This window comes from Aulonocara sp. 'chitande type north' Nkhata Bay, linkage group LG15 (assembly GCF_057382095.1).
Source record: "Aulonocara sp. 'chitande type north' Nkhata Bay isolate Kocher_YH1m ecotype deep benthic linkage group LG15, A_spYH_male_GT1.1, whole genome shotgun sequence".
Lineage (NCBI taxonomy): Eukaryota > Metazoa > Chordata > Actinopteri > Cichliformes > Cichlidae > Aulonocara > Aulonocara sp. 'chitande type north' Nkhata Bay.
In genome coordinates this window covers 959,466-986,975 of record NC_141358.1, presented here as the reverse complement: position 1 = coordinate 986,975, position 27,510 = coordinate 959,466, and the positions used below count along the sequence as shown (strand labels likewise).

Genomic DNA, 27,510 nt, shown 5'->3' with positions numbered 1-27,510 from the left:
TTCGTAGTTCTGCAAACTTTGACCCCCACAGAGTCGAGCTTTTCAGTTCAGTCAGCTGCATTTCGATTAACTGGCTGAGTTAATACCAGTTAATGCGATGCAAACCCAGCTGCTCATTAAAGCTTTCTGGTTTGATCAGTCTCGAGTCTTCGGATGTATCCGTGTATTTCCGCGGTGCTGATGCTGCGCTGAGCGGACAGCTGCTGAAGCATTTGAAGTGTCTGAATGTGGAAATTTCAACATCGCTCGAAAAAACTGCCAGCTAGCAACGTCCCTCTGTTGTTTTTAGCCAATTACAAGTTGAATCTGGTAGTTGGGGTTGTTAGCTAAGATACCGTCATTACGAAACGGCACAACTAATGTGTGTATGCGAGTTAATTTGCGATGTGCACCGCTGGCCCGGCCATTTATTTTTTAATGCACCTTCTCAGATTAACTCACTGCGTGTCGTGCCCAGGGCTGGACTGGGACAAAGAATCGGCCCGGGCATTTTGACGAGAGACCGGCCCCCCATAAAGCCTTTGAATGCAAACGCTGTTGTGACAGTGATGCACGCTGTCTTGTTGGTATATGTATGATTTCTATACATTTTACATCAGATGAAAACTTTGGTTGTAAGACTCAGATAATTATTAAAAGCTTGCTTTGATTCGTGTACTTTGTATCTGTGTATAGATCTGCATACATGCAGCCAGCAAGACCATAAACACACATTCTCATTGATATAGCTTTATTCTCTTGTACATTATATTTATATTTATGTATATATATATATCATACTAAAATAAACACAAGTTAAAAAAATGAACAAAGAAACTGTACAAAAAATGTATATATACTACATCTTAATTACAGAACAGTCTACTGTCCAAAAAAGGCACTAAATTCTGAAATGGGCAATACAGTAATTTTGAACATAACTAGATTTGAGATTGATACAACAGCATTCAGTCCTCTTTTTCTGAGCTATACTGGGATGAAGTGGATGGTGTTGCACTAGGGGACACACAAGGACACGTAGGCATGTTGACCCTGACAACCACAAGAGAGGACGCCCCTTCAAAGCAAGCACTTCCATTGAGTATGCATGACAGCGAGTGGGGAAGTGCCCGTGTCACGCTCGAGGTGGGTTCCAGTTTTCTTCTGGAAAAAAAAAAAAAAAAATAGCACAATCTACTTTGTGAGCACCTGAGGGTTCTTTCATCCACCCCATGAACTTTTCTGTCAAGCTTCAATGTTCATGCAAAAATACTAGCGGATTAAAACTTGTACTTGCTAACTGGGCCACGGCATCTCTCAAAGTCAAAGGCAGTTCATTTAAAAGTGTCTCATAGTGGGAATAATCTCTGAATGCATGCTAATTTCACCAGTTCTAATACGCAGCATGTTTTGTAGGGGAACATCACGCCAAACTCCCCCCCAAACTCTTTAGAAGGAAAAAAAAAGTGATCATTTCAAGTAGTTTAAAGAGACACGCTCTCAGTTCAATGAATGCTTCAATCTGTCCGAGTCAAAAACGGGTGCACGGTTTACACGTGCGCTGGTTCAAATCAGAAACTGGAGATTTTACCAGGGAGTTTGGTGTGGTGCTATTTACCAAAGAGACTGGCACATACTGGGGCTTTAGTTTAGAATGAAGCAGCTCTACTTGAATTTCTCTTCTTTCCCCATCATATATTGGAAATTGGACTTTTTGTTAAAGGTTACATGTAAAGTTTAGTTAACATCAATACTTAGTTAAATACTAATTTTAGTTAATACTAATTTTCATTAAGGTGCATCATGGTTTATTTTTCATAAAGTAGCTTACTATGTCCAATACAAACGGGAAGACTGCTGTTCAGTCAAATAAGGGATGAGCAAAACAGTCAAATAATGAGAATTTAAAAAAAGAGAAAAATAATTAGAAAAAAAAAGCATGATTCATTTCAAAACATTTGTTTTTGTACAATACCATAAAAATGAGCATAAATACATACTGTTTTTAGCTGAGAGCTCTTTCTTTTTCAAACACAGGTCCCAGTTGAGAGCCACTGTATTGCAGCTTTGAACTTACTGAAGCAGTACAATTAAATCAAGCTTTACTAGACTACAGCTGAGGACTGGAAGTTGGTGTACAAGCAGGAACCAGACATTAACCGCAGTATTAAACCTGTGAGCTTATTTGGTGCATGATCACCAACAGCCAAATCAAACTATCACAAACTTGAGGACCGGCATTAAATTTCTGGCAGACTGTTTAGTTTAATCCCGCTTCGTAGAATATTCTTTTCTTTCTCCAAAACCATCGCTAATGCAGGGACTCTGACTTCGTGGGGAATGTAATTAAAAAATTGTTGTCACGACTGTACGGAGCTAATGCTAGAAGCTAGCTTAACTTAGCTGAGCAGAAAGTCAGGCTTTTTACAAAAGGGAAAAAATGTGCACTTGGTTGACGTTTTTTTTTTTTACTGATTAAAACACATAAATCACGAAAAAACGTAAAAAAAAAAAAAATAGAAAAATTATTGTGTTTTAAGCTAACAGTCAATGCTAACGCTAGTTTTCAGTTAATTCGAGCCGGAGTTAAAGGATCCACAAGTAGCCACAGAGAAAAGCCGCAAGTCACATGTTCAAGAATAAACTTTAGACATTTGGTTTGTTCCCGTTAGACAAAGCTGGCCTTGATGCTTCTGTCCTGTGGCTAAGCTGAGCAAACCTAGCTTCTAGCTCCACTTTGTGCTAGGACATATCTGGCATATAGAAATAACTGCTTCAAACAAAATAATACAGAAAATAAACAGTCGAGTCCCCCAGCACTGAATAAGAACAACCCACCTCACAACATAGTGATATTCAGTAAGAGATGGTTTTGGAGATCCTTCCATCAGGGCAAAAAAAAAGGAAAAATCACCTCTTTAGTAGTCGGTGACTCTGATTCCCTTTGAAATGGCAAGTTTTTGTCTGAGGCTACAGAGATGAAAGAAGCCTCGAACATGTTTCTGATATTTGTAACCATTTTCACTGTGGACTTGATCTAATTTGACCTCTCTGATATTAGAAAAAGCACATTACTATTATAACGAGGCAGCGTCACAGAAGTAGTAAAAAGCTTCAGGGTATTTTATCATTGTATGCCTGGTTGCTAAAACTTACCTTTACTGACACAGACCTGCTGTAGTGTCATGCCTATACTGAGTCAAGAAATAAACCTGCGTAGGCCAAAGGAGTTGGTATAAATAACTTTGGATGGACTTTAACACTGTTTTCAGATCAGTATTAGCTTAGCGTCTCTCTTTTCCTTTGGCATGGATGATGTTTCAAACAAAGCATAACTCGTCTTATTAGATAGCTTACAAAGTTTGCTCGATTATCACATTGACCGCAGCTTGATCCTCATAGTCTTTAGTACTTAACAATAGTGTCACAGGGAGCAGAAATGACTACGTCCAGTTGCTGTTTGGCCTAGAACCAGAGGAAGAGCAAGTAAGGAACCTCGAATCACTGCTGCTGCTGCTGGATAGAAACCTTGATACCGTTTGCCATCGTCAGTGTGTGCTGAACATGTTTCGTAGTGCAGTGATTCACAGTCCCCATCCCTGTTGTATGAAAACCTGCTTGCAAAAAACAACGTCTGTCTGCGTGAACGTAAGGCTACTACAGAAAGTTCAGATACGTTTCTATCCAACCTAGCAGCTCTACTGCAAGGAAACCGAAAGCCATTTATTCTACTGAGGAATGGACAGAGGAGAAGAGTGTCAGCGCAGCTCTGATATCATTTTTGCTGACTGACTTCCGTTTTCCCCGAGATGTTAGGCCAGAGGTTGCTCTTCTGATGAATTGCACAATGATAAGGTGAATCTGAGGGTCAGGTAAGTAGGTAGATAGGTAGCACACCATGAGGTGAGTGAGACTGAGAACCATAAGAACCATATACATATATATGTATATACATATATATGTATAAAACATGTATATAATATATATACAGTACACATTACTTTTCTGAGGTTGACGTTGAGGTGAGATAGACTGAGGATCGGCTCAGACGACCAGGCTGGAGAGGGAAGTAGAAGGGGAGCAAGGACGAGGTAAGGAAAGAAGAGGTATCCTGTACTGAGGGGAAGAGAGAGTTCACACTCCCGGACAAGAGCCGCCGTTTAGAGGGGTTTGCGGGAGCCGCCTTTTCTTCTGTGGCTCATTTCCACAGAGATCACAGGGCCTACAGTCACCCATTTCTGCCAGCTGTGTCAATATATGGAGTAAGGTGGAGCGGGGTTGGGGGTAATTACTGTTGACAAGGATTACTCTGAGGAGGGAAGAGGAAGGGGGAGGCCAGGAGAGAAGGGAGAGTTGGTAAGGGGCTGGCTGAGGAGCAGATGATGAAGCTTTACTAAGTAGCATTACTTTGGTCTCTTTTCAGTCCCCCAACTCCATCTATTACACTCCCTTCTCTCGTCCCCTTCCTCCATCCCAGGTCCTGTGCAGTTCATTCGTCCTCCAGGGACTCCGTCTTGATGTCGTTGGGCCCCCCTCCGGTTCTGGACAGGGCCAGGATGGTGTGGTTGACGGCAGCCATCTCCACAGCCAGAGAGATGGGGTCCTGGTGCTCGCTGTGCGCTGCGCTGTCGTCCTGGGAGAGGGAGGAGCATTGGGAGGAACATCAAGGACAAAGGTCATGACAGGAAACAGAATGTCTCTACATCAGAGGTAAGGAAAGAACACGTGCTTTTGACATGTTAAAGGAAATCATTTAAAAAGACAAAAAAAAAAAAAGTATGTAAGTAAGTAAAGCATGTAATGGGATACTTCTACCACAAGGTGACAGTAGTGGCTCTCTGAGGAAAGCCTGGTGTTTTTGCTTGAGGTGCCCATCCCCAGTTAGGAGGTAACGTTCATGTCTGCAGCCTGACACTGACTACAGAGAGTCTAGAGTCTCCACACGGTCACGCTAACAGCAACACACTGCACTCACAGCTTTGCCAATTTGAGTTAGTGTGCACAAAACTGAACTATGACAGAAACTGCATGCATTTGACCCCACGTGTCCCCCCCTCAGCACACTACAGCACTGATCCACAGCTCACTAAGCCCCAGCTTTCATTTTAGTGGACAGAAACCCTTCATTTCCTGGTAACTGTGACACTTTAGCTTTGTCAGCCACACCCCCACCCATACCAGGGACCACCCAGGTCCTGTGCTACCCTTTGCACGTCATCATCACGTGCAGCTGCAGCTGTGCACTGTTAGACCACACCTGCTCTGTGGGCTCCTCTTTCGTGTTAGGGCTGTTGTTGCCTCTTCAGCTCGGCCCCTGCTGAGGATCCAAGACGAAGAGCTTGTGCATGAGCAAAGTGAAACAGGGCAACGCTGCAGCTGCTGTCTGTGCTTCTCATGCTGCTGTTTTAACCTTTCCCCTTTGTGGTGAACTCGTCCAAGCCCACTGTTCAACCACTCAGCTACTGATGCACAGCGTCGCCCCTGTCGGGCTAAATGTTTGCTTTTGTTTGGAAGGACTTCATGCAATCATGTCTGTGCTGGGACCCACGATCCTTCACTCTCTGAAGGCAGATGCCCGTGTAAATGGACACGAAGCCAGTGCAGTGAACTACGCTGAGAGCTGGATTCAAATTCACGGTTTGTTTAATGTGGTTGATCACACGCAGGGATCGTCTACAACACCTCATCCTTCTGTCACTCAGCAACGTGCTGATCCAGAGAAGATCCCCACATTAATATCACCGTCAGCTTCATTCAAGGATTCTGCTGTGTGTATTACGTGAAAACAATTCGGCTCAATACAATAATCAATCAATACTAATCGATTGTAGTTTGTGAAATGTAGTTTGTGTTTCTCGGTCAAACCAGTCACTGTGATTTCAGAGGGGTCTGTGATTTAGACCGCTGCTGTTGACCATTAAAGGTTTAACTGTAAAAAATTTATATTTCAAAGCTTCAACAATAAATGTTCATGTTTTCACGTCAGGTTAATGCAGGGCTGATACACGGACGTTTGAAGAGTGTAAAACAGCGCAGCTGCAGTCAGACGATGAACCACGTCTACTGCAAAAGCTTCGTTTGGATGTTAAGAACACGCTGGCGTGACAAGAGCCTGAAAATCAGTGACATCGAGCAAGTCATCAACTTTTCAGTGACATGAAATCTGATTACTATATTCATCAGAAATGTGAGAGAGCACTGTGGACATGGAGGGACCTCTTTAACCTCAGTCTGATGCAAATGTGGCTCTGCTTTGGCCTCATTTACAGCTGTGCTGCACACGCACACACAAAGGTACACAAAAGGGAAACTCGTGACAAAGGCTGATGATTCACTCAATCCAAATCCAATCCACTAATCTATGGTAACAAACATCAGCGTCTCAGCGTGTTGCTGTGTGTGGGATACCTGTGTGGGCGAGGTGGGCTCCAGGCGATAAAGGCCAAAAGGTCGGCTGAGAGGTCTTTTGTCAAAATAGGGGAGGTCACAGGCCTGGAGGTATTCCAACAAAGAGTTACTGCGTTAGCTAGCAGGTCATCTGAAGAGCGAGAAGCACTGTAAAATCTGCACAATGACTTCTTCTCTTTCACTGTTACAGCAAGCGGTGCTTCACAGGTAGGGATGGGTATCGAAACCCGGTTCTTGTTGAGAACCGGTTCCCACTGTTTCAATTCCTTGGGATCGTTTGCCATTTTTGCAAACGATTCCCTTATCGATTCCAGTCGCCCCGAATGACGTCGCCACGTTGCGGAGCGTCATTTACCTGGCAGGAAACACGGCGGCTCAAACGCTCAAAACTTTGGTTATACTTTACAAGAACGGATGACAACAGGGCAACTTGCAATACTTGCAAAGCAGATATTTCATTTAAGGGAGGAAACACTACGAATATGCAAAAGCATTTGCTCACAAAACACACGATGACCTTAAATGAATGTCGTGTTTTTAATTCCGCTCGACTCGTGAATCTCAACCCAGCAGCAGCGGTAACGTTTGCACGTCCTCTCCCGTCAATGCGGCAGGTAAATAATCAACAACAGTGCATATTATGTTAGCGCGATCTGCCTTATTACAAACCTGCCATTACTGTGCATTTAGTGACCATGATGAGACAGACAGAGTCTGGCTCAGATGCTGGCAGTTCTCGCTGCAGTCTGCCGGCAGCGTCTCCTTTCAGGCCAGGATAGACGAATGTCACCGAGCAGAGACTCAGTTTGTGGTCAAAGGCTTGCAGCCGTTTGCCACAGCAGATGATTTTCAGTAAGTGAATGTGTGTAATTGTAGGCAGGGACATTACTGTTGTGTAATTGCTACAGAATAATTTATGTTATACTTTGTAAATGTAAAATAATAATAAATATTCTTCTGTAGCAATAACAATGTTTTTCCTGGGGACCCTGTGACACCCCATTGAAGAGCCGCAGGCTGGATCTCTTAAGATCTCACTGTTGGGTTTGTAAGGCCATGTTACTCCTAAATGTCTCTCTTGTTCAAAGAGAAGATATAAAACAAAGTTCTAAGCTAGTCGACCTCAGTGTCCTCCTTTGTAAAAAGAATCGATAAAGAATCGAATCGTTAAACAGAATCGAAAATGGAATCGGAATCGTGAAAATCTTATCGATACCCATCCCTACTCACAGGAGAAACACATTCACACTACCGGTCAAACGTTTTAGAACTCCGACTTTTCCAGCCTTTTATTGTGAAAATCCTGCAGTTGAATGTCTCATTGCACTCTGACAGAAACGATTGGAGTTAAAGAAATCATGGAATCAGTTTATAGACCAAAGTGTCTCCTTTGGCAGATATAACAGCTGAACAGCCGTCGCATTCTGGCTACAACAGAAATCAAATCTTCTCCCATATCTGTAGCAGAAGTTCCCGTGAATGTGGACCCTGTAGGCTGCGTTGCTTTCGCTCTTCTGTCCAGTTCAAACCAGCTCGGTGGGGTTTCAGTCTGGAGACTGTGCTGCACACTCCATGTTTTCAAGCTCACCATCTTGTTCTGTTTTCCTGAGGTAGTTCTTGGACTGATGTTTGGGTCATTATCCTGCTGTAGGATGAACTCCTGACAGACTGGGTCCACACCAGAGGGTCCTGCACGGTGCTGCAGTAGCTGTTTTGCTCAGGGTGCCTCTCACTCTGTGCGAGTCACCGACCCTGGATCAGCAAACAGCCGGGTGATGGCACTCACTGTGGAACCAAGCCTCTGTCTTATTCTGACGTCCTGCTGATGGCTTTCTTGCTGCAGCCCGTCCTCTCCTCACAGCTGAAACTGAGACTTACTATGACCACGATGACTCTGTGCCTGAAGCTGCTGTGCTGTGAGTAAGTAAAATGTATTTATATAGCGCTTCTCGCAGATAAAAATCACAAAGTGCTTTACAACAAAGAAGATGAAAAGAATGGAAATACGACAAATAACAATGTGAAACAGTAAAATACAACCAATTAATTAGAAGCTTGCCGATATAAAAATGTCTTCAGCTGCTTTTTAACAGAATCAAAAACATAAATAATAAAACCAGTGGGAGTGCTGCACTGGCTGAAAGGCCGATCACCACGAGTTTTAAATCGAGTGCGTGGGGCCACCAACAGTCTCTGATCTGATGACCTCAGAGCTCAGGAAGCAGAATGGCGTTTCAGCAGGGCAGATATGTACTGGGGAGCCTGACCATGTAGGACCCTAAAGGTTAAAACTAAAACCTAAAACTTACAGTCAACCAGTGAAGGGAGGCCAAAACTGGAGTGATATGAGATCTTCGCTTGGTGCCTGTTAAAAGTCGTGCTGCATATTTCTGCACAGTCTGAAGATGATTTAAAGCTGATTAAAACAAGTAAAAAGACCATTACAGAGTCTAAACGTCAAGAAATAAAAGCATGGATAATCATCTCAAGTTCAGCTTTGGACACCATTAGTCCGAGTTTAGAAACATTCCTTAAATGATAAAAACGGTTCTGCTCAAGGATGCAGTGAGCCGCCCATCACACCGGCTGCTGTCCTCTGACTCAGGCGTGTCTTTGGCTCTGCAGACATCTTCCTGTCACACTTTGTTTCTGAGTGACTTTGATGCTGAAGGAAACTGGACTCGCTCACACTGTGACGTTCCTACTTTTCTGTGGCGGTCTGTGTCTCTTCCACGGTTAATTCCCTTTTTCTCACCATTTCTGTGCCAACACTCTCTGCAGTACAATACTGCTCAGCTGATGCTGTCCAGGGTCTGGTACCACAGTGTGCTCCAACACTACAGGCAGAGGGGCTGAAGTGATCCAGGAAAGTTGGAGCAGCAGCTTTCAAGGCCGTATCAACCTCCTTTACTTCAAACAGTTAACCCATGTTGTTCCCTGAAAAAGGTCTTTTTGTATCGTTCTGAAACGGACATTGTGTTTCAGTTTTGGGATCATTTGTTTTAAACCTGTGGTGTTTCACCACTTACCTTTGTACCAGTTCAAGCTGTTCACTGGACCGAATGACTTCAACTGCAATAAATTACTGGACAAATCGGGCTGTTCTAAAACGCTGGAGCCGCAGCGTATATTTTGAAATGTAACCTTGTTGCTTGAGATTTGCATGTTGAGCAATCATAAGTAAGCTGGTGTGTTCAGGTAAAGCAGACATGTTTCCATTGGTAACAGGACAAAACGAGGGCACGAACATTTGCTCACTGACGCCTTTCAAGTTTCAATCATGCACAGAACTTGAAGTGCTTTGTATATTCAGGGTGCACTGCAAGCTGCGTGTTGGGATTATTAACACTAACGAGACAGAGACCAATTAGACAGAACAGTCAACAAAGCTGAAATGAGCAGCATGTAAAAGAAAAGATCACAGCTCACTAACAAGAGAAGCTCGCAGCTTCGTGCTTGTTGTTGATCAATTATGAAAACAAAGCTGGAAGACAGAAAGCTGCTCCGTCTTTTCTCAGTACGATCACATGTTCATCCTGCACTACCTGCTCCGAGAAGTCGTTCCCGTCGATGTCGTCGCTGTTGGAGTGTCCCCCTGGACTCTGGACGTCTATCCCGTGGCTCTCCAGGATTGTGGCTTCTTGGAGAAAGAGGATGGCTCGTTAGACTTATGATGCATCACTGACAATACTACAAAACATGAGAGCAGTGACTGTAAGCCAGCGACACAACGAGAGGTTGTACAGAAGCCCCGATACATCTGAAAGAAACGATGCTCCAAAGTAAAAGAACCTGTCTGAAAGTAGTCAGTAAAAGGCTGCTGTAAGGATGAAGTAAACAGCTGAAAGCAGTGAAGTAATACTGCAAATATTTGGCTGAGACAACTTAAGACGAAGAGTCTTAAGATCAAGACGAGGACGAACAGACTTTTTACCCACAGGCTGTCAGACATGCCCTACCTCCACCCTGATTGGAGGATAACTGCACTGCCAACACCCATGGACATTACACCTTACTTATAAACTGTATTTCTACGTATACTTTAATGCAACCAACATCCCTACCTCTTTAACCTGTATTTATTATAGTTGCAACAGCAAGCGAAGGCCCAGACACAAAGTTTTAACAGGTTACAAGTGGCTGACAAATATGTGACAGATCGAATTCACCGTTACACTGTTGAACAGCTGCCGTCACGCTAAGAAGGAAACACGCCGTCTTCTAATTCCAAGGTTTTACATATAAGGTCATAATGGAAATCAACCACAGAACTGCACACTAAGCCCCAAAGCAGAAGCAGCGTGCGAGTGCAGCCTTACTGCCTCCATCGTAACGAGGACGGTAAGCAGCAGCCAGGTGCTGATCAACAGCAGTGTGAGCACATCTATAAAAGCACAAGTGTTGTTAGTTTGCAAGTCTGGAGCATTCAGGCGACACAATGCCAATCAGGAAAGAAGCAACTGCTGCTGCCCATCATCAGTCCGACAGCCAAAGCTCGACCCACGCTGGGTCACACGGCGACCCCAGGGACGTCAGCGAACCTAGCCAATGACAGAAGAGTGAGGAAATAAAGTCAAGCTGCAGTGACCAAAGTCCAGACCGGATTAGAGCGGAAACCCCAATGAGCAGGAGGCTCATCCAAAGCTTCACTAAAGAAACCATACTACTAAAATCTCGCATCACTGATTAAAATGCTTCTGACAAAATGTGAAAAAGCTCAAACATCTGAAAGAATAAATAAACGCACTGATAAAAAAATGTTTCTACTGCCGGCATATCTAAAGAACCCGAGTTTGGCTGGAGCAGTTTGAAAGTCCTCCGAGCTACAGCCGTCCTCCTCACTGCCAGCCCCCTGCAGAGGTCATGGCAGGGACACAGTAACACACATTTCATTAACAGTTTGTAATCTAAACAGAGCTACATTACCAATGTTGGCACGTCTCTTGATCTCTTTGCGACGATTGGCAAACCAGTTGTAAACTTTCAGAGAAGTGACCCTCTCCAGATCAGACAGCTTCTTCCCTGGAGGAAACATACAAACACAGCATCACCATATTTGAAACCTTTTATTTGGGATGAGGAAGAAGAAGAATACTCCGAGTGTGGCCACGTTTGGATACGACTTGTCTTGATGTTGTCATTTTATGCTTTAAGACATTTGTGTCAAATGTTGTCATAATTATGAATTACGGCTCAAAACGAGCACATTCATAACGTCACGCCGTCCTCAAGTCCAAGTGACTGTTTGTGTCAATCTGAGCACAGATTTCACACGATGCGTTTCACAGCTGCTTCAATATCTGCACCACGCAGACGCAGTTCTGTAGCCAGCAAACAAAGCCATCACTCATTACAGTTAACAACACGTGTGCAGCTTCGTGCACCTGCTGGTTTACCTGGTTTCTGGATAACAGCATTGCAGGCGTTTGCTATCTCCTCCCTTTTGGCCTCATCTGGATACTGGTTGTCGTTGAAGTAGCTATAAATAGCACAAGAGCCACAGTGATTAAATTAATTTCACAAGGACGATGTCAACAAACTGGAGCGGCTGCTGTTTGTCGTGCACGTGGTGCAGCTGAGTGCGTGCGAGGCTTTGCTGGCTGCACCGTTTGACTCCTGGAGGAAATAAGAGCGACGTTATGAAGCGCTCCTACCATCTATCATCTCTGCACACTTCCTCTGGACCTCACCTCTCCATCACAGCCAGGCACTCTTTTCTCCAAGTGAAGCGGCTTCCCCGACGCAGGCGGAAGGTGCCGGGGGCGGTGGTGAGGGGGGGCGGGGTTTGCCTCCACTCCATTTCCTCCAGAGGTAACGGAGCTGGTCGCATGTTCAGAGTGGCACCTGCAGCAGGAGGATTACTCAGAGTCAACAAGTCTGCAGGTGTCGCTGTGGTTTGGAAGCACAAGTGACAGAAGGACAGAGCAGCAGCGCAGAGATGTGATGGCGCGAGGACCGTGGTCGCTCTGGCAGCCAGAGCCCCGAGTCCTTCGTGAAAAACCAAGCGACATCGTCTTTTGGTAATCTCACGAGTTATGCTGATAACTAGTTATGCTGAGGACACCAAACTCGCGTCAGCTCAGGTAACGATCGCAGCAGAAAAGAAACCGAGCGAGCTCTCTTGTAAACCTCGCCACGTTACACTGAAAGCTCGGACATTTAACAAGGCCGAACCGGATCACCTGGCCGGTGCCGGTTTATCAGAAAGCCGTGAACGAGGAGTCAGTTTTCTCTGCAGCAGCGACGCAGGTGCGTGCGTGGGGGGGTGCTGGGCTCGGTCGGGCTCAGTCTGGCCATAAATAGCTTGGAGCAGTTTCCAGAGCTGATGGTGTTGGCGGGGCTCCACCGAGGAACATGCTGCAGAGAACAGGGCGTGGGACGTCTGCTGCCTGGCTATAGGGCGGTACAGAAAACACACGCCGGATCTGAAGGACGCGCCGGCCTCTCGTTTCGCCTGTTAACCCTTTACAGTGTGGAGTCAGGATGACCGTGCACACAGCAGCAAACCCAAAGTTACTTGATAACAACAAATAGTTTTTTTCTCTTCAGTTTGGGACAGTTAGTCGCCGTTACAACAGGCTTCCAATCCAAGACATCGTGACAGTCAAACACCTGGATAATTTAAGATGACCTCACTGAAGGTCAAGAGCTAAGAGGTAAATCCTAAATCTTTACATAATTTGGAAACATTTTTGGTGTAGTAGTGATTTCTAGATTTCTACCGTTGTCGTTCTGCTGACAGCCACATTTCTCTAAAACAAACGTCATTGGTTCCAACATTTCTTTATCTAACACAATAAAGTCACATCTTTAACTGCCGCTGAGCTCTAAGTGAGTAGATTCCATAATATAGTGATCAAAACACTGTAATATGGAAGAAGTGACAGAGTCATCAGTTAGGACGACACAGGAAACCTTCATGCCTCTCGTACTGCAGTCCTACCTTGAATCTGATGCTACACAGCTACAAGTTACTCGAGTTGGATGCAGATTCTTACTTTCCTAGTTGATCACCGGGTCACTTCCTGTAGTCCCTTCTTGTTGGAGCTCTTCTTCCACTTTTCTTAGAGCACCTCCGAGTTTTCAAACTGTTTTTGTTAACATTTAACATTTCTGCAAATACCAGAAGATGTTCACTACTTTATTATCACAGCAACATTTAACAGTGGAGGCAGCGAGTTTTCTTTGCCTCCATGCTGAGCTCAGAGAGGCAAACTCTGCTGCTATCTTTACGTCTTTGCTGTTGGGACCGACTCATGAAACGAGCTTTGAAGAAAACAATTAACTGGGACATATGCTGGGAGACATTTGTCCACATAAATACACATACCTTTTGTTCCCATTAGCACTGGCAACAACTGTGGGAACCCAGGCTAATTTGTAGCTCTGCTTAAAGCCACGAGGCCAAACACGAAACTGTTTTTTCAACACTTTAAACGAGGTTGTCAAACGTAAACAAGCTGAGGGCCACTCTGCTGTTCTACTGCAAAACAAACAGAAAGCAGTGTTTGTGTTTTTAAACTTCAAATATTGTAAAACAAACAAACGTGAGCGCAGATTTGAACTAAGTGAAGCCTTTCATCGAACGACCAAAGTAACCCACGTAGCAGCACTTCTGCTCCCACCGTGTTCGTATACGCAGACAGAAGTGTACACAGTGAGCAAGTAGGGGTGACGTGGGCCACAAGTGGCCCCCAGGCCGCGAGTTTGAGACCCCTGTTTTCAGTAAAGAGATTTGTTCTTGTTCAATGGTCTTTAAGTTTTAAACAGGAAAGGTGCACCTCGAGACTTCTCACCAAGATTGACACTATGGCTTCATCAGCAACAGAAAACTTTGGCCCCTCCCACCTTGTCCCACCAATCAAAGCCAAATGGAGACCTCAGACTAGAGTGGTGGCGGTGAACCGATCTCCAGTGCAATGACCGAACGGCTTGTAACAATGCAGCGATGTCACGTGGAAGGCGACGACGGGGCATCCACACTGGTGCGGAGCTCACTGCGAGGTTTCTTCTTCCATCTTCATTCTGCTTTGCCGCTCTGCTTCCTTCTGAGTGAAGGATGCTCAGGACAAAACAATTATTTATTCATTTCCTAGTCGGCTGCTCCTCCCCGACTCTCATCAACTTAGGCTGTGTTTGTGCTGACTCTACTCTGCTCTCCTCGTTTCTTACCTCGGTGGAGGTGAAACAGCCTTTCCGTTTGCTTTGATCCTTCATAACTGCTGCAGAAATGACAAATTAACAAGACAGTGTGCTGCTAAGCAACAGCCGCAGTCAAATGTGCTATTCGTGTACGTGTGCATCGCTAAGACGGACGTTTTCGAGATTCGGTTGGCGCAAAAGATTCAAAGCATGTGACTAGCAGATCTTATACGGAGGGGAGATCGTCTCCGATTTGCTTCCACTGAGCGACACACACAAACTGCAGGGTCACGCCTTCCCCCACGATCACGTACTCTCAACTGCCAACTGTCGAATGAGGGCAAAGCGCCAAAACATATTGTGCCAGTTAATCAAGCCAGATGTACCTGGTGTGGTTTTCTCCAGCGTGTACCAGCGGTAGAAAGCCCTCTTCTTCTGCTCGCTCAGGTCGGAGCCGTGCTGCAGCAGCCAATGGGAGATCCTGCTCTGACTGATGCCTGGAAAGCAGCCACACATCAAATTACATCACAGTGGTTTTTGCACAGAGCACAAAGTGTAGACAAGCACTGGAAGAGTTCAACAGACACAGAGCAGAATAGGAAAAGGACCACACGGCGTTTCCTCTCACATAAGTTCAGACTTTCTGTCTTCCTCCATCACTTATCAGTCAAACGCTGCTGGAAGCTGGGTCTGAGTTTGAGCTGTACGACTTTTTAAATGCCACGGTTTCTGGCCTTATTTTGCAGCACCTGTTTGGTTATTGAGTAATGTTAGTTACATTCCTTTGTGTGACTTTAATACCTGCAGAAAAACAAAAACAACAAACCCACAATGTGTGCAACAGCACAGGGGTGTTCTTCTACGGGTCAACTGTAATACAGAGTTCAGAATTATACAGGTGACTTGTTGGTAACAAAGCAGCCTTTCTTTGCACTCCACCTTAAACCTGACCTGAGAACAACTGGCCCAAGCTTCGCCCGTACAGCCTCAGCTCGCCTCATGTCAGAGCACCGACTGGCCTTCAGCTGCCTCTGCTCAATATGAAGCGTCATGCTGTTTTTGGGGACAAACGTGATTTTAAAACCCTTTGTGTGGCGCCTTTTGCACCACGTGTTGTGAAACATGTGGTGCAAAAGTTCTGTTTCCCGTTTGCAAGTTTTACTACTGCTCAGCTTTTAGTTAGTGAACACAGGCACCCGCGTGTCTTCAATGCAAACTGATCTCAAACTAGGCCTGTGACACTGGGCCTTTAGTAATTTGGTCCGTGGGCATGCAAACACTGCCCCGGTCAGTTTACACACTCCTGTGCTGCGCTTCAGTGTCGGCCGAGTGTTTTGGCAAACCCACGATCCAGCTGCGGTTCCGGTCGTGTGGTAGGAACCACGACCGGAACCGCAGAACGAACTTTTTATTTGTAGTGTGAACGTGATGCGACCTCGATCTGAGGTGGAAATTTAAGTTCCTTCCCGTAGTCTTGTATCCTTTGCATTTTGGGATGCCAAAGGGTGGGCGTGCAAAGTTCTGGCTCGCAGCCATGAAATTAATATAAAATTCTCCATGTTCTCCACCAACCCAGAACACCTTCCTCCTATATTCACTTTGTTTCTCAGGCACATCTGGCCAATAAGAGGACTAAATATTCTCACGTGTTGATGAGTTCACAAACATTTTCCTGTGTAAGGAGAAACCAAACCATGGGTGTGAAAAGGCCCTCGCTCTCCTTCCAGCTGCAGCTAAACAGCTGTGTGCAGGCTCAGGATCCACAAGCTTCTGATGCTGCGCTCAGACTCCAGCTCCACTGCACAGCAGCAGCAGCACTGCAGGGTCACCACTGAGATCCTGCAGCAGGTGCAAATCTGGTTCATGCACTGAACTCAGGACAACGACTGCTGAACAAGACGTTCAGTTCATGTGGAGGATGAGAGGAAGCGTATCAACTTTCAAAGAAGAAACCGACGAACAGACTCGCTTCATAATGAATTCAAGAACACCCCGCCAATCTGTGAGAAACAGCTCGACGTGCAAAAATGATCTTGTGTTGTTATGTGTGAGATGATGCAGACACACAAAAAAGGTCCACTGACAGATGCGTGAAATCAGGCGCTTTGTCAGTGTTTAGGGGGCAGCCCAAGTCTACGATGTCTTCGGGGTCAGGACACAAGCTTTTCACAATAACACAAAGTTCCTCAAACGCCAATGTCAAAAGTGAGGAGGAGCGAACGTGGCATGGCAACAGGAAACGGCTGATGCGAGTGACGTGGCTGAGCGTGTCAGCTACTAACCGGTAACTTGTGCCACCACTGCCTGAGAGATCCTCCTGTTCCCCAGGAAGGCTTTGATCTCCTCTTTCACCAGACTGCTGTCCCTCCTGCAAACACAGAGCACACAGAGATCTTCATAACCTGCAGCTCGACACAGGTGGCAGAAATGCAAAGAAAACAGCTTCATTATTACACATTTGGGAAGCTGGGGCAACGTCTGGCTGCTAGACAGCTGTAAAAAATATATGAAGTGAATTACAGCTTTCATTGTTGTGCCATTACACAGGCAACCTGCTGCATAATTACCCAGCTTAAAAGGGCAAATGCATACATGTTTAATGCTTTTGTCACCAATTCATTCTCATTTGGAAAAAGCCACTCGTCTGGTTTTCTGCACAATAACACGTTCATGATGATTCGATGCGTTTCTTTATTGCACCTATTCACGGCCAACCTACGAAACCGCAGCTCCTCTTTGCTCTGGCCTGCACGTCGACAGCATGTACCGTGGCTTCCCCCTCTTTTATAGCTCCCACGTAATCAGCATTGCATTTCAGACGAACATGAAGGCAGCGGCTCTGAGAGCCGAGCCGCAATCCAGTAATCTATATTTTCAAAATGCATTTAAAAGGGCATGTGTCCGCTATCTGACTTCACAGCAGCAGGAAAATAAATATATATAAAGCATGCAGAGACTCGCAGGAACGCAGGATGTGCAGTCACAGTGTACCCACCCTGCTTTCTGGCATCAAGCCCATTCCCCTCCCACACACACACACACGCACGCACGCACGCACGCACGCGCACATGCACACGCGCGCACATGCACGCACGCACGCACACTCTGTCTCAGCTTCATTCCCGTCTAGCACAGACTGAACACGTGTCTGAATCTGAAAGTGCATTCAGGTTTTTTACACGACAGCGTTTCCAGCAGGCGCCCTCCCTGCCCCCCGCCCCCCACCCCACAATCACAGCAGCCTTTGAACCAGCCGCTATCCCAGGCTCACACAGTCAAAATGGAAATCGCATCAAAGTCCTAAGCACTCTGTTTGGCATATTTGTGAAATGAAAATGCGTCATGACTCTTTGACATCCAGCATCAATATCATCCACGCCAGCCTCTCACGGCGCGGGCTAAAATTAGAGCCTGAAGAAAAAAACGCTGCTTGTATCGACACCAGTGAATCAATGTAGCACGAGCTGCTGTACAAGCTACGAGACCGGGGAGGAGAGGGGGGGATGTTTTGGGTGCCAACTCAAAGGCCAAACTCCTGCAGAGAAGCAAGTGTGCACTTTGAAAGTGAGAAAAAAGGGAAAGGGCACCGTGGACCGCGGACAGGCTGAGACCTCGTGTCACGCCCCCGCAGCCCTGCCGAGCGAGAAGCTGGAGAGCCCTGCAGCAGACGAGGGCTTTTGAACGCTACTTAACTTCTCGGTCGTTCTAAAAAGGACGCGTAATCTAATGCAGAGGCAGCGCGAGTGAGCAGCGGGCCGGTCGCTGACGACGGAGCCTATTCTTACTCGTACAGTTCACACAGGGCAGCTGAAGGCAGCGGGACAGCACAGCAGTAGGAGGAGACAGCGCATGTGTGAAGTGCTTAGAGGAGGAAGAGACGAGGCGCTAACACGCACACTTTAATAGATTATGAACACTTTACCTGTCAATGGGCCTGAAAAACTTCTGAGCCTCTGCTCTCAAAACCTAACCAAGCTGAATGTTACTAAATGCAGTTTCATGTAATGTTTCCAGAGGTGCACAACACAAAGCTTGTTCTCTCTTCCCTCTTACAGGAGATCAGCTTGAACTCGAGCGGTTCCCTTTTCTGACGATGTGCATCGTCCCGACAAAAGTGCCTCTGTGCCGGCTCGGGTTGCTCTGAAGCCTCACAGGATGCACGTCTTTGTGGGCGACGCAGGGGACGAGCCAAAACTCTCATCCATCACGTGCTCTGCTCCTAAGGAGAGACCAGAACGCTGCCGTCTCTTTATCCGGTATTAAAACCGGATCTCTTTAGTCCCCATCTTCATAGTAAGAATCTGGCAACAGATCTGCATTTGTGTCGCAGCTGAACTGCAGACGGGCGCGCTGCTACAGCAAAACATTTCCTCAAGTCAGATGTCAAAGTGACGGGAGCTGGAAAGGCAAGTTTCACGACAGCAGAGCAAATGCCCGAGTCAGGGAGGTCATTTAGATGGGACTAAACTGCAAAGTTTCACGGTCTGCGTTAACCCCGGCAGGCTAGGCTGCATGAAGACAAGCGCAGCACTCTCATATTCAAGCTGGGGAAAGATGCAGAGATGGCTTGGCTCAGAAAAAGTAAAAAGTCCAAATATGACTGGCTCCTGTTTCCCAGGGCAGCCTTTGAAATGCTGGGGATTAACGAGGAGGACAACAACTTTGGTGTATGTGATGCAGCTAAAACATTTCCACTTCCTCTGTGCTGGAACGAACAGCACTGCCAGATAATGTAGGGCACATGCAGCAGTCGTGATGACGCTGCTGCTGCTGCTTTCACTGTGTGTGTGAGATGATCACAAAATGGGTCCCCGAACAGATCTGGAGTACGTCGGCAGGTGTGTCTGTCAGTCTGTGAGCGACAGACTTTGTCAACAGGGTGACGTCACGTGAAAAACCCCAGAAATAGAAGGGCCCACGGTGCCTGGGCCCATCCACACGTCACAGCCCCGTCCAACACGCTTCTTAGTACATGTGTAACGGTCTATATGCTGCATCTCTGTGAGACAAGCGTATAACGTCCAGGATTCGTCCAAGGACTACTGGTCTGTAGCTGTGCTGTTACAGTGGTGCATGCTCATACTGAACGTGGTATGAAAACGTAATCTGTGTAAGCAAAACGCTCAGCCTTCAGACTAAACCACCTTTGACTCAGTGAGATCAGATACAACAGCTCCGGTGCACGAGACAGATCGTGCAGCATGAAGAATCATTAGTGTTACGGATGCAAACAGAAACGGTTTTGCATCAAATGCGAGAGAACGAGGAGCTCCTGTCTGTGCCGTCCATTTTTCAGACGATTGTGTCAAACTTTAGCTTCACTTTTGAAATTCCAGGTTCCTGAAATCATATCAGACATTTGGCTCAAAAACATTTCTAGATAATGCTGCTCGCAAATACTTCAGACTTCACCATGAAAACATTTTGTATGAACAAACTGTAAAATAAGAGTAGATGTAGTAGATGAGACACATGAACTGCTGCCTCTGCCCTCTCCACCTCCATTTTTCTAAAATCTCCAAGTGAAGGTAAATTTGTGTAACAAGAGATTTTTTTTTAAGAACATTTTTAATTCTGGTAACGGATATTTGAAATCTTTCAACATGAATCCTTTTCCTAGAAAGCAAGAAGCACATGGAAACCCACGTGTACAAGGCTTTTTGTGTGTGCAGAGTTTCCAGTGCATAGACACATCCAGATAGCTTTAACCCTTCAAGGCCTATCGAAGCGTGCACGCTCCGTTTTGCACAACTATTTTTAAATGCCGGTAGAATTGCAACCACATAAGCTAGCACAATATTTCTTTTGCATTTGAAATATGAGGAGTTATATGCATTCAGCCTGTCCCAGGCCGCAGTTTTTATGGCTATGTTTAAGCTGCGGGAGATTTCACTTGTCATGTTTGCATAGTAAGCTAACGATTAATAAGACGATGTCAGAGGAATTGGTGCACAAATTATCATCACTCACCAATCAGTGCTGTCGCTCTCTATACACAGTTCGCGCGATTGCAAAGTGAAAGCAAAAAACAAGCGCAAATTCAAACGCGACTTCAATATGTCACATATTGACAGTGGCTCACCGATGCCAATGACATAATTACCCAGCTACATTTCCGAAAGAATGCAAAAGCATTGACATATATTTTTCCTTCCTACGATAGCCCGACGGGCAGGGCAGAGAGAGATTTTGGTAGCCCGACTGGAAAAATCGCTAGCCCCGGGACGTCGGGCTAGCGATTTTGCGAGCCCTGCACTACAGCATATAAAAATATAAAGATAAGCTCTGGCAGACTTGGGTCTATGGTGGGCTCTAAAGGGTTTGTGTTTGAATATATGTAACCTACAGCCTGGGTTTTTATTTTTAACCTTAAAGGAGAAAAGGCTCTGCACCTCACTGGCCTTCTATCCTTATCAATAAAAAAATCATTTGATTTATTTCCCGGCTAACATCAGCGCAGAATAAAAGTCTGTTTATGTGTCGACCGCGGTGAGGAGCGCACACCGAGGAGGGAACGATGCAAGGACACAGGAAGCACCAGTCCTGGCAGTGAATGCCTCGTCTCCATATACTTCTACTTTCCTTCACTGTGAGATCCGCTCAAAGCAACCTGTTTCTCCCTGTCATTTCATCTTTTCAGTGAAGCGAGCAGCGACGTGCAAACAGTCGACACAGTGTAAAAGAGACGCTTTCACACACATACGACCTTAAAAAAAAGAACGCCATCTTCAACCCCTCCAGGTCAGTTATTACTTTAGTAAAGAAGATAAACAGACGATGAACTGACTTGGTCACTGACAAATATAGAGCTCAATACAAAAATAGAGCTGAAGACAAACTAGGAAACACACTAGTGTGCACAATCAGGTGTGGAGATGTGTGAAAATGACTGCCAAGACCACAAACTCAACTCTCAGACTGCTTACTGGCACGAGGCTGCCAAAGAGCTTTAGGAGTCCACGCTTACGGCCGTTTAGCACCTGGCCATCATCCCAGACAAACTCGTGGCTTTAGATGAATGCCGCCTAGGGCGGGGCTATATCATACCGTTCACGGTAATGTAATGTTGGGCAACGATAAGAAAATGAAATATGGGTAAAACGCGCGTGCGCAGCGCCTAGGTTTACATACGCACATGGCGGCGACGCAGAACGAGAAGAGCGAAAGCAGATCGTTGAATGAAACAGATGAACCTGAACTGGTTTGTAAAAATGCTGCAGCTTCACTGGTGTGGAACTGGTTTAGCTTTCGTCCGTCAGATACACAACAAAGCACTATTTTTGGTAGCGCATGCTAGCGGGCCGTCGTTATTACCGTGTTGTTTGGAAAATACGGCGCACTTAAAATCATCCTTTGATTTTTCTGAAAGTTGACAGAGCCCCTTATAATCCCGTGTGCCTTATGTATGAACTCTGGTTGTGTTTCGGGAAACGATTTTATGTGCACGGTGCTCGAAAATCTGTCAAATGTTTCAGTACGACTTTGCTAAGCTACGAAGCCGCACCGCTTGATGGATTGTCGGAGCATTACGGCTATCGTAGGCGGAGCCTCGCGGAGCGATACGTGCTGTGCTTCAACATAATGTTACCGTATTGTGTGTGTATAACCTCTTTTTAAGTTTTGTGGATGTTATACATGGTTATGCTGAGGACATGTCGGCCAGTTTCCACTGGAAATGCCTTTTGGTTAAACTGTCAGCGAGGAATTTGCACTGTTACATTTTATATAACTTTAATGCAAAAAACAGCTGCTTGTTTAAGTGAAAATACATTGTTGGGTCTTTTGCACTAATAAAGTTGAGGAGTTGTAAAGTATTTTGCCTCGTGTCAATTATATCGTCAGTTTTATCGTTATCACAAATTTTCGAATGTATATCGTGATAAATATTTTCGGTCATATCGCCCTGCTCTAATGCCGCCTTAAAGTGCCGCTGGCAGAAAGGCCACCACGCAGGAACGGGTGCAGCCGCACAGTCAGATTGAGGACGCTGTGACTGCAAAAGTCTACAACACAAACTGGAGAAAATGACGCGTTTGTCTATATGAATGAAACTCCTTACACACGTCACTGGATGAGCCCATTACTGTGAAACCGTGCCCTTAACCCTGTTTTACCCTCTTATTTGTGCCATTACAGACAACCCTCCCACACCTGTGGGCCAAACGAGGCACAGCTCCCCACTGTGGGAAGTTACCTCCATCTATCAGCAGAAAACATCCTTCTAAGAGAAACCAAGGTTTTTTTAAATTGTGTATAACACGTGTTATAGTGGAGTGTGGACAACTCTGACACCTCAGAGTAACTGTTATGTTTGGGTGTCTCAGGAATCGACAGCACCTTGCTACCACATGTTGCTAAAATAAGCTTTTGAGAGTGAAATTCAACTTTTTGTTAGCTGCATGTTACATCCATACTGTAGAGCCCCTGATTTCCCCTCAAGTGGGCATCATCATCACAATATGATATAAGAGGTAAAGAAAGTTAAAGGGGAAAAGCCCACAAGCTTTATGGACAGTCGTCTCCACAGTGCTTTTGTTGTCGTCCTGACCATTCAAACAAGCCACACTCGCACAGGGCTCCAATCTATACACTTACACGCTCTCTCCATCTCAAGTCCACACCTACGGCCAATTTTAGAATTACCAATTAACTCTGGGCTGCAGGAGGAAACCAGAGCAGCCACACATGCAGACTCTCCACAGGAAGGACCCAGGCAGCTTTAAACCCACTGCTGAATTGCTGTGTGTTCACTCAAATGAGCTTTGTACAAATAAACAAGCTAAATAGATTCCTAAAGCTTTGATCAATCAGTAACACTACGAGCTCACTAATGAGCTCATCGGTGCGCACATCCCGACGTCCCACTGGTAAAAGTCAAGTGACAAAGTGGGATAAACCTCAGAATGAAGATCACAAATGACTCCCTGAGAAGATGAACCAACCTTGCACTTGCTGCTGTTTCAGACTTCGAGGTGTATCGATCAGCCAAGCCAGAAAATTCCCTCCACGTGCATCGAGCTGGGCACTTGCATCCAGATACGTTTGCAATACTTTCTTCAGTGTCCAATCTTGTTCCTCTCACACAAATTTGGATCCAAATCACAATCACCTCCAAAGGTTTTTATCTAAATCTGCCCGTAACTTTTTGCTAGTGCCTTCTTGCTGTGAAGCAAGAATCATTTCATCACTGTTCAGTAACATCACCTACAGACAGGCTTCCCAAAGACATTTTATGCAACATGAAGCTAAATGCAACAGCATGGATATTACATTTAGAGCCCCCAGGTCATGAACACAAATGAACATGAGATATCTACAGCTTCATGTATAGTTCTAGCAGCAGCTGCACACAATGAAGCTTCAACTGAAGTTCCTGCTAATTAGCCCTCACCTTACCAGCTTTACTGGTGATAAAAAGCAATCCCCCAACCTAGTGACGGCTGCAACCTTTAAGAACAAAACAACAGGAAAACAGGCATCGAGTTGTAGAAACAGTTTCAGTGTCGTCCGTGTGTTTTCTGTGAAAGTACTGTGACTGTGGACAGCGCCACACTAGACTGAGGCGTGTCGATGATTATTTCAGACTAGCCGCTTGAAGTTTCACCATCCTAGCAGTGACTCACTAGCAGTAAGTGTGGGGTGGCTGTAGCTCAGGTGGCAGAGCGGATCAGCCACTAAGAAGGTCGGTGGTTCGATCCCAGGCTGCTGCATGCCAAATATCCTTGGGCAAGATACTAACCCCATGTTGCTCTCCGATGCGTCCATCGGAGTGTGAATGTGTATGAATGTTAGATACTTAAGCGTGTGATTGGGTGAACAGGTGAATGAATTAGCTGTATAAAGCGCTTTGAGTGCTCGGACGAGCGCTATATAAGAACCATTTACACCCCGCAGTATTATTCCCCGTCACCATCTTTCACAGCTTACTGAGCTCAGCAGCCTGGTACTACTACATACTGCCCTCTGGTGACGTTTTTGTGCAGTGCATTATTCTTCCCAGTTCTACAAACAGACTCGACAAAGTTTCTCTGGTCATTCTCACCTCATCAGCTCCTCCACCTTATCATCGATATCCAGATCTTCCTCTGTAGATTCAAACCCGAACGCTCGCGTCGCTGCAGCGCTGTTCACCGGATATCGTGGCGGAGACAGTTTTCCGTTGGGGGTGGCAGCTAGACTGTCGCGGCCGTTCTGTGTCAGGGCCACCAGCGAGACCGGGGACGGCAGGATGGCAGAGGGCGGCGGCGGCCCTGGAGGCGGAGACGTGTCGTAGCTGTTGCTGGGAGACAGCGAGAGCCCCCCGGCGCTGTTGAACTGCGTCTGCGTGGCTGTGGAGATTTTGGAGGTCGTTGAAGAGGCAGCAGCGGCGGCGTGATCGGCGGCTCCACCCTCACCGCCACTGTTGATGCCGCCGCCATTGCATGACGCTGAAGAGGTGGTGGTTGCCGAGGCAGTGTTGTTATTGTTGAATGACGTGGTAGTAGTAGTATTAGAGGCAGAGTTGTTGGTGCAGCTGTTGGCCCCGCCTACGCCGTAGGAGGACGAGGAGGAGGAGGAGGAAGAGGTGCGGCGGCCAAACTTGTCGCCGTGCTCCCGGTCCAGCCGGTCCAGAGTGTCGAGCGCATGCAGGATCTCCTGCTTGGTCATGCCGGTGCGACGCAGCCGCTGCAGAAGATCTATCTGCTCAATAGTGAAGCGCGGCTCCTCGCTGAACTCAGACATCCTGCTGCTGCTGCTGAGATGAGACACAATACAGACAAGCTGAGAAACACAAGAGGAACACAAGCCGAGGAAAGGAAACAGGAAATGCAGACGGGGCAAGTTGAGGAAAGTAGGAAGGAATCCTTAGAAAAGTAAGTGGAGAAGGAAAGGAAAGGAGGAGCAAGTCAGGCAGTGGAGGGGATGGTGGATGACAGAGGAAATGAGAGGATTAAGTAGCAAAGAGTGAAAAGGAACGCAGTCACAGATGGGGAAGGAGGATAAAGGTAGCGGAGGAGAGTTAGAGGGATAAAGTAGGCATAAAACGGGTGGGAAGGGAGGGGAATAAAAAACTGCAGGAAGAAAATATAAAGAGGCAGCGGAGAAGAAAAGGAAGACAAGAGCGAGAGACAGAAGTGTGAAAGAAAAAAAGGCGAGGGGAGGGGCAGGGCATAAAAATCAGCTATTTTTGGGAAGCAGCAGGCAACACGCACAGAGTGCCAGAGTCACCTTGACAGCTGATGCTATCTTAACATTCTGTCTGTCGTTCTTTAAGAGCCACAATACATCCTCGGCTCTGCGCACCACCCACGCTGTATGTTTTTCACGAGCAATTTGCTGTGCTCAAAATCAATGCAACTGGAATCAGACTGCGGCAGATTTTCCATCTTCTGTGCCAGCCCGACCTGTGCCGATATGATAAACGGTTTAAAAGGGGTCACTGGCATTTTTCTACATCTGTCTTTCTCCAAACTGTGCGGAGGACAGAGCGGAGGGGGGAGGAAACATAAATGACTTCTGAGTGCATTTGAAGTTATCATAAATAATGGGGGGACACTGGCACATAAACCATTACCAGGCCTTCAGACACGTGCAGTAAAGGGTCATTTTGGGTCTGAGCACATTATTTCTGCAGCGCTGACAGGTGAACATTAACTAGTCCTTGGTGTTTAGAAGGTGAGCTGCTAATGCTGTAAATCATTACCAAGCAGAGTCAAAATCTGTCACACCCCAGAAAGACGGGCTGCACACAACAGAAGACCGCTGGATTTGGATTAGTGAGCTTAAACATGCAAGTGAAAGAAAAATGTGTGCTGCAAACAAACAAGAACATTTGAATTCATGCCCACTGTGATCAAGTGGGTAAGTTACCCATTCACCCAGAAGGCAAGTTCACCCTGCACGTAACTAAAGCAGCTAAAGATGGAGCTGTCTGCATTCCTATCGGGCTTGGATGTCCCCTGATAACAGCGCAGCTAAGTTCACGAACTCGGAGAGTGTTTGTCATGCCAACAGCAAAACTACAACAAAATAAAAACACAGCCACGGTGTCGTTAAACACAAACTCTAAGATTGTCTGACAGCGCAGCTTTCTAAACGCTTCCAGTCTTAAAGCGCTTCGCCCCGCAGTTGGCGGCATCTCTTCCCCCTCCATGTGTTTTTGTTTTGCTGGCCCGCAGTGAGAGCACAGATCCGTCGCGCCTTTCACCGCTGCAGGCGAAGCGCTGCTGATGCCAGCTTTCACGCCCTTTGCCCGAAAGCTAACGTTAGCGAGCGCTCCGTGCGGCACACGGACAAACCGCCCTGACTAAACGTCAAAATTACCCAGCACGGCGAGCCCTCCGTAACACTCGAGGATTGCTCTCGTTTTCTTCACTGCCCCCCGAGGCTGAATCCACACTGACAACAGCCCCCTGGCATCGCGGAGGGCGATTAGCCACCTGAGGTGGGCTACGCGGGTCGCCGTGGGCTCGTGCGATGATTAGCATACAACGCTAGCCGTGCCAACGCCGATACTAGCTGACGTTAGCCGCCGTCGCTGGCTAGCGAGCGTTTGATATTAATAACATCACTTTCTGTGTCGAGAGAGCCGAGTAACAGGACTTACCTCGGGTTCAAATCGTCCACTTAACCATTTAACTTTGTAACGGAAGCAAAGCGGCGCGGTGTCGTTTACTGCAGCCGAGCAATGAAGCAGCTGGGAACAGTGCCCTGTCCGACCCTTTTCCAAGGATTTCTAATCAGAGGCGAATTATTTGCCTCTCTGCTTTGTCTGTCTGACAACAGCCATATTGACAACTAACACCTCCGAGCAGCTCTGAGGGAACTGTAGTTTCACTCCCGCAAAGGCCTCCAACACGCGGCGGCGTTCCCTACGCTAAGGACTACAAATCCCTGAAACGAGGGAGAGGGGGAGCTGATGGCTCGCTGATCTACAGTTGTCACAAAAAACAGTGATGCAGTTTTTAATGTGGCCACAGCGGCTGCTCTCCCTAACCCCGC

The 27,510-nt window shown here is 46.3% G+C and overlaps 1 protein-coding gene across 7 annotated transcripts; it reads right to left on the bottom strand.

Moving 5' to 3' along the window:
* Positions 1-719: 719 nt before the first annotated feature.
* Positions 720-27,510, bottom strand: hmbox1b (homeobox containing 1 b). 7 transcript variants are annotated; one of them, XR_015124987.1, is made up of 11 exons: positions 26,833-27,017; positions 24,572-25,261; positions 16,812-16,897; positions 14,916-15,026; positions 12,078-12,231; positions 11,784-11,866; positions 11,314-11,409; positions 9,933-10,027; positions 6,388-6,471; positions 3,981-4,612; positions 720-1,143 (listed from the first exon to the last, which is right to left on the bottom strand). XR_015124987.1 is itself a non-coding variant. In XM_086263557.1 (10 exons), exons 2-10 carry the CDS (start codon positions 25,249-25,251, stop codon positions 4,469-4,471), a joined length of 1,533 nt encoding a protein of 510 aa, XP_086119683.1. In that variant the 5' UTR covers positions 25,252-25,264; positions 27,116-27,510; the 3' UTR covers positions 720-4,468. The 7 variants fall into 7 exon arrangements, 6 of the variants coding, with proteins under 6 accessions (XP_086119683.1, XP_086119684.1, XP_086119679.1 ...); XM_086263557.1 differs by lacking the exon at positions 26,833-27,017 and adding an exon at positions 27,116-27,510 and having other exon boundaries at positions 720-4,612; positions 24,572-25,264; XM_086263558.1 differs by lacking the exon at positions 26,833-27,017 and adding an exon at positions 27,116-27,510 and having other exon boundaries at positions 720-4,612.